General features: G+C 41.1%; 1 protein-coding gene across 2 annotated transcripts in view; it reads right to left on the reverse strand.

Annotated features, from left to right (window-relative positions):
- Nucleotides 1–16,644, reverse strand: part of NUP93 (nucleoporin 93) — a 114,325-nt gene that overhangs the window by 79,979 nt on the left and 17,702 nt on the right. For both annotated transcript variants that reach the window (XM_004431630.3, XM_087420225.1), the window contains one exon: nucleotides 8,262–8,454. In XM_004431630.3, the coding sequence (XP_004431687.1) occupies nucleotides 8,262–8,440 (179 nt within the window). In that variant the 5' untranslated portion in view covers nucleotides 8,441–8,454. The remainder of the gene's footprint in view (nucleotides 1–8,261; nucleotides 8,455–16,644) is intronic.

The raw sequence follows: 16,644 nt of genomic DNA on the forward strand, positions 1-16,644 counted from the left end.
TCTTCTGTACTAGCTTCTTTCACTTAGCAAAATGTTTTCAAGGTTCACCCATGTTGTAGAATGTATCAGTACTTCATTTCTTTTTATTATTGAATAGTATTCCATTATATGGATATGCCACATTTTATACTTATGAATGTATCCATTCCTCAGTTGTTGGACATTTGGGTTGTTTCCACTTTTTGGGCATTATGAAAAATGCTGCCATGAACATTCACGTACAAGTTTTTGTGTGAACATATGTTTTCATTTCTCTTGGGTATACACCTAAGAGTGCAATTGCTAGATCATATGGTAACTCTCTGTTTAACCTTTTGAAGAAGTGCCAGGCTGTTTTTCAAAGTAGCTATACCATTTTACATTCCCACGAGCAATGTACGTGGTTCTAATCTTTTCCACATCCTTGCCAATACTTACTACCTTTTTGATTATAGCCATCTTAGCGCCCCCTTTTTAAGTTATTATAGGAAAAAAGATTTAACACAAAATTAAAATAGTAAACCTCCTTGTACCCATTATCCAGCTTCAACAACTAGCATGTCATAGCCAACCCGGTTTCATCTACAACCCTACCTACTTTCCTCTCTCCACCACCCAGAATACTTTGAAGTAGATTCAAGATATGCCCCCAATTATTTCATAATTTTAAAATTTGTGTTTGTTTGAATGGGATACAAATAAGGTCTCTACTTGTGAATGATTAATACGCCTCCTAAATCTCTTTTAATCTACAAGTTGCCTCTCCATCTCATGTTTTTTTCTTCTTACAATTTCTTTGTTAGAGACTCTGGATTATTTGTCCTGTAGAGCAGTGCTACTCAAACTTGAAATGTGCATGTGAATCACCTGGGAAGCTTGTTAAAAGGCAGATTCTGATTCAGTAGGTCTGGGATGAAGCCTGGAAGTCTCCATTTCTAAAAAGCTCACAGTTGACACTTATGTTGTTGATCCATGGAGTACCCTCAAAGTAGCAAGGCTGCGGTTTCCCACACAACAGGTTTTACTGACTACATCTCCATGATGTCATTTCACATGTTCCTCTGGCCTCTTCTGTCCAGTTTCCTGTAAATTGAAAGTAAGCGCTAAAGGTTTGATCAAATTCAGGTGGCATTATTTTTTTGGTTATATTACTTCAGACTTTCATCAAGAGGTATGATTATCCCTTTTGGGAATGTTAGCAGACACTGATGATCATTGCTTAGATTCATTAATTCCTTAGAGGTTGCAAAATGGTGATATTCTATCTTTATTAGCTGGAATATTTCCTTTCAGAGACACTCTCTTCATCAACTATGTGATAACTCTGAATAAGGAGTTGTTCTCTAGCATCCTCCAAAGGTGACTGATGAGTTTTGTTTTAGTATCATTATGAACTCTTGAATTTAAACATATCTGATGTATTTCAATCCATTGCAGTTATTATCCTTATGATGCTCAAATCATCTCATCTTTGGCCAGCAGAAGCCTTTTCAAGTTGGCTTCTGAGTTCTTTTGACATGAGTCAAGTAGATGTTCATAACTTCCTTGCTATCTGGTATGACAAGATGTTTCATGTTTATCTTATACAGACCTGCCCCAGACCTGGAATCAGCCAACTCTCCAAAGAGCCCAAAAGAAATGGATTTTAGGGACCACAATCTGGGCACTAGGATAACTCACTGCTAATTGCTTCTGGGCCTTTTCAAAAGGCAGAGCTAGAAACGGAGTTTTTACTTTTGTTTCAGTTTCCTTTAGATAAATTATATCATGAATTCATACTGATACTTCCAATTCAAAGTTAAAAACATAAGGTTTTGGGTTAACCTCACAGATTTTCTATCCGCATCTCCTTTCTCCCACATCAAAAGTCCTACTTCTCAGCATCACCACCATAACTACTTACTTGCTTTATCCTACACTATACATACAACAGTCTCAAAATAGCAGTAACAACCACTCCACCAACAATATGATAACTGAAGATAGATTAACATATTACTTGGAACTTCCTCTCTGTGTGGTTATGTCACCAAGTGGATAAGCATTTATTTTCCCTTTTTTCAAATTTAATTTTGTTTTATAATTATGTAAAATATTTACATAATTCCAAGTCAAATCTATAAAAAAGTCCCTGTCTTCTCCACCTTATTCTCTCCCTTTTCCTACAGGCACTCTTTTGTTTATTTACCTTCATATTAACTTGCCTTTTTATTTTTCGTATTTGATGCTTTGACATCTGGTACCTTGCTGACACTGGAGAGATGGCCCCTCCCTGGGTTAGCTAATTCCCAGAGGCCTGCAAGTGCGTATTTCACATGCAAACCAATCAAACCAGAGCCCATACCCCAACCACCTCCTTTACTGGGCCACTATCCCCTGCCCTAATCATCCCAGGGCTAGGTACCAGACAACGAGAAATAGCCTCTACACCCCAGAGCCTGCTGAGGTTATGCAAAATAGCCAATCCTAAGCCTTACTCCACTTCGCCTTGTCTTCCTGCAGAAACCACAATAAAGGCTTATGCCCACTTTTTCCCCTTCTCCCTCTGCCTCCTGACCCCAGTGCTTCCCCATGTGGCCCTGCATGGCATGCCCTGCCTCCTGTTTCTAGAGAACTGTGACAGCCATTTCCACGTCTGCATTTCTTATCATACCTGATTAGAGCAAATCCCAAGTACTTTTAAAACTCCTTTCTTCTTTTTTTTATCAGCAGATAGGTATATACATTTGTGTCACCTGCTCTTTTAAAACAGCTTTATTGAGATACAATTCATGTACTAGACAATCACCCAATTCAAGTGTATAATTCACTGGTTTTTATTTACAGAGTTGTGCAACCATCACTACAACTGATTTTAGAACATTTTTATCACCCCAAAAAGAAACACTGTACCCATCAGCCGTCACTCTCCACGTGCCCTAACCCACCCACTCCCTAGGCAACCACTAACCTACTTTCTGTTTCCATAGATTTGCCTATTCTGGACACTGCACATAAATGGAACTATACAATATGTAGTATTTCATGATAAGCTTCTTTCACTTAGCACGTTTTCAAGGTTCATCCACGATGGAGCATGTATTAGTAGTTCATTCTTTTTTATTGCAAAATAGTATTCCATTATTTGGATATGCCACACTTTATTTATCATCAATTGTCAGACATCTGGGTCGTTTCCACTTTTTGGTGATTATGAATAATGCTGCTATGAACACTCATGTACATGTTTTTGCGTAGACAACTGTTTTCATTTCTCTTGGGTATACACCTGGGAGTGGAATCCTGAGTCGTATGGTAACTATATTTAACCTTTTGAGGAACTGCTAAACTGTTTTCCAAAGTGGCCATACCACTCTACATTCCTCTCAATAGTATATGAGGGTTTCAGTTTTTTCCACATCCTCATCAACACTTGTTATTATCTGTCTTTTTGATTATAGTTATCCTAGTGAGTGTGAAGTAGTATCTTATTGTGGTTTTGATTGACATTTCCCTGACAGCTAGTGGTTTTGAGCATCCTTTCATTTGCTTATTGGACATTTATATACCTCCTTTGGAGAAATGTCTATTCAGATGTTTTGCTCATTTAAAAATTGGGTTGTCATTTTATTATTGAGTTGTAAGGGTTTTTTACATATTCTAGATAAATCCCTTATCAGATATATAATTTGCAAATATTTTCTCTCTTTCTATGGGTTTTCTCTCTTGATAGTGTCCTTTAAAGCACAAAAGTTTTTAATTTTGATGAAGTTCAATTTATCTATTTTTGATTCAGTCACTTGCGCTTTTGGTGTCATATCTAAGAAGGCTCTGCCTAACCTAAGGTTAGGAAGGTTTACACTTATGCTTTCTTCTAAGAGTTTTCAAGTTTAAGCTCTTAGATTTAGGTCTGTAATCCATTTGGAGTTGATTTCTGTGTATGGCATGACGTAGGTGTCCAACTTTATTCTTTTGCATGTAAGATATCTAGTTGTCTCAGCATCATTTGTTGAAAAGAGTATTCTTTCCTCATTGAATGGTCTTGGCACCCTTGCTAAAAATCAGTTAATCACAGACACATGGGTTTATTTCTGGACTCATAATTCTATTTGACTGACCTATATGTCTTCTGTATGCCAATTCCATAGTCTTGATTACTGCAGCTTTGTGGTAAGTTTTGAAATTGAAAGTGTGAGTCTTACAACTTTCTTCTGCTTTTTAAAGATTGTTTTGGCCATTCTAGGTTTCCTGCATTTCCATATGGATTTTAGGATCAATCTGTCAATTTCTGCAAAAAAACCAGCTGGGATTTCAATAGGGATTGCACTGAATCTGTGGACCAATTTGGGGAGAATTAACATCTTAATAATATTAAGTCTTCCAATCCATGAACATGGGATATCTTTCACCTGCTTTCTTAAATGACAGAGTACTATACTCTTTTCTCCATCTTGTATTTTTTATTTCACTTAACAATATGTCTTGGAGTCAGTCCATGGTAGTGTATATTCTCATTCCTTTGTACTACTGAAAAGCACTTCACTATACAGATGTACCACATTTATTCAACCAGTCCCCTACTGATGGATGTTTGAGTTGTTTCCAATTTTTGCTATTACAAATAATGCTGCAATGAATATCCTCGTGCACACATCTCTTCATACTTTTGCCAGTTTATCTTTGGGATAGATCCTCGGAAGTGGGACTGCTGGGTCCAGGGTAAAATTCACCAGATATTGCCAAATTCTGTCCCACAGGTGCTATATTTCCACCAGTGATACGTGAGAATGTACCCAGTGCCCAGGTGATTTTAAAGTGTACCAGGGTTGAGAACCTTGGAATTAAAAAACTAGCTATTAGAATTATTAGAAAAGTCAGATGGGTGATGCCTGGAGGAACCGTGCAGTACGTGGCTTGTGCAGTGCATACGCAGAAGAGAAGGAGGCAGGGAATCTAGGGTATGGATGGTTTTACAAATAAAGGCTGTACCAGAAACTTTCAGCTTCTAAGGGTGGAAAAATCCAAAGGTTCCCTGCCCTCTACCTCCACCAATTTTCTTAAGCCACACAGCTTCTCCTGAGCAGAAAGCCACACAGACTGGAGTCAAATACTCCAGTCCCAGGAGAGTAGGAAGACAAAAGCTGTTCTCAGTACACATGGGGTGCAGAAAAGTCAGGAGGCCTTGGGCTAGTCCCACCTGGCACTTACTGACTGCGGAATGTGGAGAAAAATCCTCCCTCTCTCATCTCGCAGGCTTGTGAAGACCAGCCAAGAGAATGCCTATGACAATCCTTTGGGAACTGAAAAGTGCCATACGAATGTAAAAGATTCTTACTGACCAAGCTGTATTTGAATTCTGGCATGATCACTTGCTATCTGACCTTCCTCAATTATAAAACAGAGATAATAACACTTATTTCACAGCGTTATCTTAAGAAGAAAGTACGTAATGAATGTAAAGTACTTGACACAGAGCCTGATAAATAGTAAGTGCTTAAAAAGGTAGGTTAGTAGTATTATCATAAGTAAAGTTATAATTTGCTGCATAACTTTGGGCAAATGAATGTTTATACATGCTTTGCAAGAACATGGAGAAAAGTCTGAAAGAATAAGCAAATTACACTGGTTACTTTGGAGGGTAAAGTTAGGGAGAGAGAGTGAGTGGCTTTTTCTTTGTACATATCTAGGTTGTCTGGCTTCTGTTGAGTTGAATGGAAAAATCCAATGAGGCATCTCTGATGGGAAAAGAGGGGGATACAATTGACGATGGGTACCCAGGGAGGGCTTCACAGCTGCGGATAATATTCTCTGGAGGGCTTCACAGCTGCGGATAATATTCTCTGTCTTAACTGTGCAATGTGTACAGGGGTATTCATTCATTTTATTATTATTTACACCAGGAGTCAGCAAACTTATTCTGTAAAAGACAGACAGTAAATATTTCAGGCTTTGCAGGCCATACGGTCTCTGTCATAACTACTCAACTCTGCTATTGTAGCATAAAAGCAGTACAGACAATACATAAACGAATGAATGTGGCTGTGTTCCAATAAAACTTTAACAGACAGCTGGCTGGGTTTGGCTCACGGGTCACAGTCTGCCAATCCCTGATTTACACCTTTATATATGTTATGCATATTCTTCTTTATGTGTGAAGAAATTTAACAATTTAAAAATATCAAACATACACATGCAAAAAAGCTATCAAATCTGTTCCCTAAAATGAAAAATCCAACAAAGTATATTTAAACAAATGAATTCAGCACAGAACAATTCCATCTTAAATCTACAGTCTAATCTTAACTAAAATCCTAAAGACAAAATTTTCTTTCAAAATTGATTTCATGTAAGAAAATTTTTCCTACTCTGTTCTCTCCTCTGCCTTCATCCTATACTAAAATATTCACATCACACTTTATGTCTCTGCCTATCAAGAAGATGGAAAAATACAGTCATCAGCCCTTTGGTTTCTTTTTAAGCATCTGCCCCACCCTATACCCATTCTTTCAATGTTCCAACTTCCTCCTCCCTAAAATAATGACTTGAAGGTAGAAAGAGATGAGGAAGAATGGAAATTTACAAGAAAGAGAGCATGACTGATAATTGCTACCAAGAAAACATTTTCCCTTTTTGCTCTTAATAGGCTGTAAAGCTGATGCAATTAAATTATAACTATAGCAACTCAGCTGGCATCACGGGCCTTTCTCTCCAGCAGCATCCTCGCACACAAGCACAGAAGCTGCATGCTCAAGACTGGGGGTAACTGCAGGCAACCAGGAGCAGCAGGAAGGAGCCTGCAGGGAGGGCAAATTAGCAGAAACATCTAAAGGCTGGCTGGAGTGTTGGGGAACACTGTAGGGGAGCAGTTGGCTGCATTTAGGTGCAAGACTGGATAGTAAAAAATCCCTGCCAGGGTTCCTCTGACTTGCCTTTAACAATACCAACAGAACCAAAACCAACTAGCATTTTAAAAAATAAAATTCTGGGGAGGCTTACAGAAGAATTTCCACAACATCCTTACTGACTTGGCAGAGCAGCCAAAACATTCAGCTCTCAAGATTGGTTGGAAAAAAAATATAGCCCTTATACTCACTCCTGTGACATTTATTATGTACCCAAAACAATGTCCCCACATTAACACCAGCACTTAGGTCTTTCTCAAATTCCAGGAATGAGGACTGAGCAGATGACTGACAATTTCCCACATCTCTCACACAGAATCTCAGTGACTTTCCAGACCCACCAAGGTCACAAGTAACAGCACCCCTCCATCCTTCCATGACCTTTCCATCAGGGTTAAAGGAATATGTGCCCTGGAGTCAGCCTTGCTGGGTTTGAATCTTGGCTCACCACTCACCAGCTGTGTGATCTGAGAGAATTATTTGCCCTCTTTGAGCCTTAGCTGCTCAACTGTAATAGGGTACAACAGTCCTAATATTCATTGTGAGGATTAAACAAAATCTTAAGTCTAGCCAAGTTTCTGACGCACAGTAAGTAATCACTAAATCACATTTCTTATAGAAAGCAGCAAGGTTTTTTTTTCTGCCTCCCAAATTATAAGCTCCTTGTGGGCAAGGGCCATGTCTATCTCATGGTTGTAGCTCCAGAGATGGCCCACGCCTGGCACAGTGGGGACTCGAAACACATGTCTGTGGAATCAACAACTCAATCGATATTGTGTGGCAGCAGCAGCCATGGCCAGTCAGTCAGCACTTTTCTCCATCTGCACACTCGTGGGGCTCACCCACTTTCCTGTTCTACAATCAACTGGCAGGTACTGCATTTCCAAGGCCTTTCAGAGGAAGCCTCTGGAGTCACTGACAATAAGCAGACAGAACCACTCCTCACTAGGATGACTTCTCGTCACTGACTGCTCATCAATTCTTCCAAGTGCTCTTAAAAACTTTGCTCATCACTGAGTGCTCGCTGGCTTTGGAAACAGCTGTGCAGCCCATATTTACTAAGATACTTACGGGAGCCATTTATGACCCAACAATCAGTGAACCCAAGCAGGAACTACTGTGGTGGATTTCTGCATGACAAAGCTCTTTGCCCTTTTCTACCCTGATCATCTCTGTCTGTGATATGGGCTCTCAGCTCAGTCAGGCAGAGAGCCTGGAAAACCCGAGAGGCAGGGAGACAAAGCAAGGCTGCTGACCTGTTTACAAAACCTCTCTAAGTTCCCGAGAATCTGGCTTGCGTCTGTCATTTACAGACTGCATCCCAACTCAAGGCAGGAAAGAAGAAACGGATCCTGCCCCTGAGCCACCCAGTACCAATGCTGCCTCCCCACCAGTACTCACGCCTTGACATCTGCTGTCTCCTGGGACGTGCGTGTGAGGGTACGAGAACGCAGGCGCTCGCCTGCCTGCTGGATCTCCTGTAGGTTCCGTTCCACGTGGGGAAGCTCTGAGATGCCCTCGGTCTCAGCGGCAAGCTGTTCAGCTTGCTGAAGGAGCTCACCAAACCCCTCAGTGTCCATTGGAGATGCAGAAACTAGATGGGAGAGAAAAAAGAGGAGACCTAAATCAAGGGAAAGATAGGCTTCAAACATTGCCTGAATCTGTTACAAGATTAATGAAACACTAGGACTTTTTGTAAACAGACAAGGAGACAGCTCATCAACAAGCAGGATTTGTTCCTGAACATCGCCCAAGAACAGGCCTGACAGAGAAAATGAGTCAGACTGTGAAGAAATAGATCATTTCTGTGCATATTGGCAGCCCCAAGATTGATTCCTGCCACCAGAACAAACGCAAAGATATTAAACCACAGATCAGAATTCCTGCCTCCTTCCAGACTCAAGGCCCAGAGGAAAATGGAAGCCATGGCAGCAAGCTCTGGGAGGCTTAAAGAATCACCACCCCACACTGCCTATTCCTCCACCTGTCTTAGAAAACACCACTACCCACAGAGTGCCAGGCAATTTATAAGGCCCTTATCTTATATGATTCTCAACAACTCTGTGAGGCTCCTGAGCAGAGAGGAAAAGCAGCTCCAGTCCACTGAGCTCAGTTCCGTGCCCAGAATACTCTCTGCTACAATGTGGCTGAACCAAGACCAGAAGAACACAGGTCTTCTGACTAATCCTGCGTTTTTCTCACACACCTGCTCCTTCACTAACATAAAAGACAGTCTTTTTAAATTCATGTCCAAGTCTCCATTCACACGTTCTTTAGCTTACAAGGTTACTGAGAGGAGAGATGTGTCTGCTTGTTACATATGTGTCTTGACATGAGTACAGCCATGTTTGGCCGCTCCATTGACCTACAGCCACCAGCACAAAAAAGAAATACAAAGCTGCTTTCTGTGTGGTGGGAACTGGCCTTTTCCCGGGAACTGGCCTTTCTCCCACGGAGAGAATTGCAAGTTGTAACATTTCAAGGCTCTTGGAGCGTCGTAGCACGGGATGGACTGGCCATCTGTGCCGGGCTAGGACGATAACCAAAGAGAACAATGCACGTACACAACTACTGGGCTGGGACTTTAGCCAGGGGGCTCAGTGCACGTACGCCACTGATAACCATTTGTGCGTGGAAACACTAAATGCTTGCTCTGCAAACTCTGTAATTGCTTACTCTGAAAATTATTGATGGTATAAAAACTGCTGGAAACTGAGACCTGGTGAGAGTTCCACCTGTGGAAGGGACGCCTTGCCCAGGACGAGTGATCATTGCCCAGCTGCGTCGATTGACAGGGCTCTCCCGGCAGTGGGGCGTGGATGTTGTGAGTAACCTATTTGATGTGAAGTAATTGATTTGATATGAAGTAATTGATTTGATGTGTTCTCTTTTCGGTCAACCTGGTGTTTCTCTTTCTGGTTGATTTGTGTCATTTCTCTTCAGCCGATGTGGGTGTTTTCCCTTTCCAGTCGAGCTGATGTTTTTTCCTTCTTAATATTTGACCTATTTGATCTGTTTGCAGACTGTCACCTTTACTATCCTCTATATAATAAAATATACCTTCAGTCCATTTGTTTGGAGTGGAAAGTGTCTTTTACGTCTCCGATCGAATCCCCGAACCTCTCTTAACATAATTGGCGCTGTGAGCAGGATTCGATTAAGGAGATGCCTTTCCTATTCAAACGAAAGGTAACTGAAGTCAAGGTGGAAGAAATTCCAGGATGGGAGGACCCTCCCTTTTGCACTCTGGCTGGGGAGTGGGCTCGTAGGTCAGGGTTATGTGAAGCTTGGGATGCTTGTCTGCAACGATTTGAACCGTTGGATGTGACCAAAGCTTTGCAGACGGTGGAAAGGAAAACTAAAGATGATGTTTCTTTTTTGGCACGGCACGGTTGGTGTTTGTTGACTGCTTATCGTCGGGCTATAGAAGATAGGGATAAGATACAGAAAGAGAAGGCACTCTTGGAAAAAGAAAATTCAGATTTGCAGTCTCGCTTGGCTATGATTCAATGTCAATATCATGCACTGGGAGATCAGGCTCGTAACTACCAAGCTATAGCAGAAAAGGCTGCTGTAAGAGTTGCCAAATATAAATATAGAAAGAGGAGAGGAAAGGTAAATGAACGAAAAGTTCATATGGCCATAGCATCGGCCGGTCCTAAGTGGGACCCAGACACATGGGATGGTGATATCTGGGATGATGATTCTGAAACTGATTATGAGGAAGAGGAAAAACTGCCCAAACGCACAGAGGCACGTCCTCTTCGCCGTTGGCGGATGGAAATGGATGGTAATCATCCTGTAAGGAAAGATGTGATTGAGGATTTTAACCAGCAAGAAATTTCTGATATTTTAGCCCGGGCTACACAAAAGCCTGGAGAAGCCATCATAACCTGGCTTGTTCGCCTATATGATATGGGCGCTACAGGAATTAATCTGGATGCAGGAGATGCTTTTAAATTTGTAATTTTGTCCAATGATCCAGTAATACGGGGAGCTTTCAGAGACTGGAGCATGAATGCTCACCCCCCAAATGATCGTGGACAAGACACTGATGGTACCACTTTATTGGCTCTTGCAGTAAAAGGAGCTCAAGATAAATACCCCACGGATGATATGTGGCCAGACACTAATAGACCCTGGTATACTTTAAAAGATTGTGTCCAAAAGATGAGAGAAGAAACCATGAAACGGGCTGTGTTTCTGGGGTGTGGTGAAGCTTTAAATGAAATGACTTTAAGTGTCCAGGTGCGAAACAAGTTGATAAAAACTGCACCTCCGGCATACAAACAAATAATTACAACCCTTCTCATGAATGAAACTGAAAGCCCTATATCAACACTTGCAGATAAGATTATGCAGCTAGCAGACTTGGGAGACTGGCAGACAACTGAAAACTCTCCAAGAAGAGAAAAAAGAGAAACATTCTTTAAAAAAGATAAAATAACTCGAGGTGATATGTTTTTGGCCCTACTCCAGGCAGGAGTACCTAAAGACCAGATTGATGGAGTTGACACTAGAGAATTATGGAAACTATATAAAGAAAAAGGGCTGAATGTAAAACAAGTGAACAGAAGGGACAGTATAGAGAATGCTTCCAACCCAGTGCCTACTGCACCTAGTGCACCACCTCCTCCCTTGGATCCTCTTCTTGCTGACTTATGTGATTGAGGGGAAGGCCAAACCTCTGTATCGATTAGTGCCACTATAAGAAAAGATATTAGACCACATGTACCAATTAAAATATTTTGGAAGAATGGATCTACAACTAGTGTGAAGGCACTTGTAGATACAGGGGCAGAGGCCACCCTTATCTATGGGAATCCAACTAAGTTTCAAGGTACATCAATTCTGATAACTGGATTGGGAGGAAAAGAAATCCAGGCAGTTACCACTAATCTTTCTATGCAAATTGGGCAACTACCCCGGCGCACATATCTAGTTATGATTGTACCAATACCAGAATATATAATTGGGATTGATATTCTAAAAGGATTGACATTAAATTTGGCTGATGGACAATACCAATTTGCTATTAGAGCTTTGTCTTTTCATATTAACGCTGTAATTGTGGGATGTTTGCATCATGAAGTAGAAATTCCACCTGCCACACAAGTGATCAATCAAAGACAGTATCGCATCCCTGGAGGACAACAAGAAATATCTGAGACCATAGAAGATTATTTGGCTGTAAAAGTCCTTCGCAGAGTAACTACAGCCTGGAATAATCCTATCTGGCCTGTTAAAAAAGGTGATGGGACATGGAGAATGACTGTAGATTACAGAGAGCTAAACAAAGTGACTCCGGCTATTCAAGTGGCCGTCCCTGATTTGATTACTGATATAACAGAATCTCCTGTTACATGGGGTGTCTCATACGACCAATTGACTGAAGAACAACAAAAACATACCTGGTTTACGGATGATTCTGCCAAAATGATATCGGGCTCACGGAAATGGAAAGCAGTTGCCTATAACCCATCCACCCAACAAACAATTGTCACCACCGGAGATAATATGAGTAGCCAATATGCTGAACTTTATGCAGTGTATCAGGCACTTCAACAAGAACAGGGACAACAATGTCATATATATACTGATTCACGGGCAGTGGCACAAGGTTTGGCAATGTGGATACCACAATGGAAAAAACATGATTGGAAAATTAATGATTAAAAAATATGGGAAAGGAAATTATGGGAATACATATGGTTATGGTGTCAAAACACGATTGTTACTGTATTTCATGTTGATGCTCACAGTTCTTTAATTTCTGCAGAACGAAAGCATAATTCTCATGCTGATCAGCTGGTGCAGATTCGTGCAACGCACAACCCAGGCTTAGCACAATGGGTCCACAAAAAGAGTGGACACTTGGAAGAACAAGCTTCATACAGGTGGGCACAACAAGGGGGAATCCTTGTCACCCATGATGATATTGCCACTGCAGTACAACAATGTCAGTTATGCCAACAGTTAAATAAACGGGGAGTTCCACACCCCTACCAAGGTCATATCCAAAAGGGATTATTTCCCGCCCATACCTGGCAAATAGATTGTATTGGACCATTGCCAAATTCTTGTGGATATATTTATGCCTGCACTGCTGTTGATACATATTCTGGTTATTTATTGGCTATGCCAGCTAAAGTGGCCACCCAACAGAGTGCCATAAAATTATTAGATACAATTAAGTTATATTATGAAACAGCAAGGCAAATTCAGAGTGACAACGGTTCCCACTTTACAGGTAAGTTGATTCAAACTTATACCAAGGAAAATCATATAGAATGGATTCATCATATACCTTATTACCCCCAAGCTGCAGGCCTCATAAAACGAATGAATGGATTGCTTAAACAACAATTGAGGAAACTTGGTCATGGCTCATTAAAGGAGTGGCACAACCATCTAAGTACTGCTCCTCTGTCAAGGTTATTACCAGCAAAGATTACAGAAGTGACAACCGCCACCCATGAGTTTATGACCTTAACCTATTGGCCCCTGACTCAGTCTGCTAAACCGCCTTTTCGTGACACGGCTGAAGCGGCTGGATTGGATTTATCTACTGTTCATTCTATTCAATTGCCCCCTAAGAAGCAGTCTATAGTCCCTACTGGGATCGGGGTACAATTTCCCAAAAATACCTTTGGTTTGTTAAAAGGACGCTCTGGACTGGCAGCAAAAGGTATTGATGTACTGGGAGGAGTCATTGATCCAGATTACCAAGGAGAAACAAAATTTATATTATATAATGGTAGTGACACAGTACTAACTGCAGAGTCTGGGGAACGAGTGGGACAATTATTGGTGCTTCCCCTCTTGACTCCAAATGTGTCACAAGGACAACCTCCAAGTGAATTAACTAAAAGAGGAATGCAAGGATTTGGGTCTACAGATGGAGGGAAACCTGGAGCAAAAGTGTGGGTGACACATCCATCCAATGCGGCTCCCCGTGCCGCAGAAGTAGTGGCCCAAGGGCCCACTGCAACACTCATAGTTATGTATCCAGGAAATGAACAGTTATATCATGTTCCTAAAAATTCTGTTTCTTTGCGTGAATAGATACTCCTGCTGTGTTCGCTATGCTGTGCTGCACCTCCATGTCTGCTGCAGACCTACACACAGAGGCATTAGTTGCCTCTGTAGGACAACCTTTGACCCTGCACTGTTAGACCAACTGCTCTACACCAGTGGGACCTATAACCTGGACTACGAATGGCCGAGAAGTTTGATCTCAGAAACATCAAGCAACTTCTCAATATAAGATAATTTCTCTATTGCCCTGCCTTCTGCTACCCTCCATGATGGGAGCTGGTCTAGACTTCTACAAGCTAATTTGTTAGGCCTAAGTGTTACCTTATCTAATGTTATCTTTGATGCTGTTCATGATTTGCAAAATCAAGTTAATGATATTTCATATTCTAAGGGGTTATTTGATTGGTTACCTTGGGGTTTGGGTCCTTTATTGCGAGATAGTTTTATAATTATTGTAGTCATTGGATTTTGGATTCTTGGGTGTGCCTTATGTACTTGTGTACGAAGTTCATTGTCTGTGCATATGGTGTCTTATGGTTAATGGAGACGGCCACGGCCGAATATGTCTTGACATGAGTACAGCCATGTTTGGCCGCTCCATTGACCTACAGCCACCAGCACAAAAAAGAAATACAAAGCTGCTTTCTGTGTGGTGGGAACTGGCCTTTTCCCGGGAACTGGCCTTTCTCCCACGGAGAGAATTGCAAGTTGTAACATTTCAAGGCTCTTGGAGCGTCGTAGCACGGGATGGACTGGCCATCTGTGCCGGGCTAGGACGATAACCAAAGAGAACAATGCACGTACACAACTACTGGGCTGGGACTTTAGCCAGGGGGCTCAGTGCACGTACGCCACTGATAACCATTTGTGCGTGGAAACACTAAATGCTTGCTCTGCAAACTCTGTAATTGCTTACTCTGAAAATTATTGATGGTATAAAAACTGCTGGAAACTGAGACCTGGTGAGAGTTCCACCTGTGGAAGGGACGCCTTGCCCAGGACGAGTGATCATTGCCCAGCTGCGTCAATTGACAGGGCTCTCCCGGCAGTGGGGCGTGGATGTTGTGAGTAACCTATTTGATGTGAAGTAATTGATTTGATATGAAGTAATTGATTTGATGTGTTCTCTTTTCGGTCAACCTGGTGTTTCTCTTTCTGGTTGATTTGTGTCATTTCTCTTCAGCCGATGTGGGTGTTTTCCCTTTCCAGTCGAGCTGATGTTTTTTCCTTCTTAATATTTGACCTATTTGATCTGTTTGCAGACTGTCACCTTTACTATCCTCTATATAATAAAATATACCTTCAGTCCATTTGTTTGGAGTGGAAAGTGTCTTTTACGTCTCCGATCGAATCCCCGAACCTCTCATAACAATATGACATTCAGATTTAGAATTAATTGTTACTATACCTATTACTTTTAGAAATACCATTGCTACTAATAATTATACTAATATAAATAGCAGCTGGCTTCTAGACCGTGACTATTATTAGCAAGACCGCCTGTTTCTCTAACAACTTACAGAAAAGCCTTATGAAGTGTTGATATTTAATGGATATTATACATTTATGAATCTTATATATACAGCACCATCCTTGTATAAGGTTATTGACCAAGAGAATGTTTTTAACTCCTACCACTCTTTAAAACAGAAGATAAACAGTATCACGACCATTACAAAAAAAAATTTGCTAAAAGTTAACAAAATTAGAATTTTTTTAAAAAAAACAAAATTTTTTAAATAGGAGCTCTTGTTGATTATACTTTTCTTCCTTGTTTTAAACTCATGGTTTCTACTGCACTTTTGAAATCTCACTGGTCTAGAATTGTAGTTTCAATGTTAATGTAATACACAATTATATATCAGCTATGAAGCATAGGTTAATGTTAAAAGGGCATGTTACCACCATAAACCCACAGCAGGAGAATAAGGACTTTTTAAAAAGAACATTAAAGGACATTAACTTTAAAGGCAAGGGCACAAGGTTAAAACAAAAATAGCTCAGCTGGAGTAAACATGAAAAACTTCGGTATTCTTTATGAAGTGCCAAGCTGACTTGAACCTTTAGACAAAAAGTCATATACACAATAACTCTTTACCTAAAGTTTCTAGATAATCACTGTCATTTTTTTTGACCCAACACAATCAGGCTGTAACTGGTAATCTCCACCTGTGGGAAAATGGGGATGGCTGAAGGAGGAAGGCATTCTCAGGGTTAGAAGAAGCAAGAAACAGAAGAGTATTTTTAAATGACACTCCTGGGGCCGGCCCGGTGGCGAAAGCGGTTAAGTGCGTGCGCTCCACTGCGGCAGCCCGGGGTTCACTGGTTCGGATCCTGGGCGCACACTGATGCACCGCTTGTCAAGCCATGCTGTCGCGGCGTCCCATATAAAGTAGAGGAAGATGGGCACGGATGTTAGCCCAGGGTCAGTCTTCCTCAGCAAAAAGAGGAGGATTGGCATCGGATGTTAGCTCAGGGCTCGTCTTCCTCACAAAAAAAAAAAAAAAAAGACACTCCTGCGTGATGGAGAAATGTTCTTCCTCAGAAACCTATGTCAGGGCCAATGACATTCTATGAACTACCAGAAACATGGTCACTCATCAAAAAGAGGAAAGAACAGTAATATGCTGCCTCTTCCCCCCATTTTTACTCTAAGATAAAATAACTTGTCTAATAAAGCCAAGGAGAAGGAAATACTTTTCTTGTTCTTTCATAAGGAAAATTTTGGAACTCCCTGAATAGAGAA

The sequence above is a fragment of the Ceratotherium simum genome, chromosome 30 (assembly GCF_057802395.1).
Source record: "Ceratotherium simum simum isolate JZ-2026a chromosome 30, ASM5780239v1, whole genome shotgun sequence".
NCBI classification, from domain to species: Eukaryota; Metazoa; Chordata; class Mammalia; order Perissodactyla; family Rhinocerotidae; genus Ceratotherium; species Ceratotherium simum.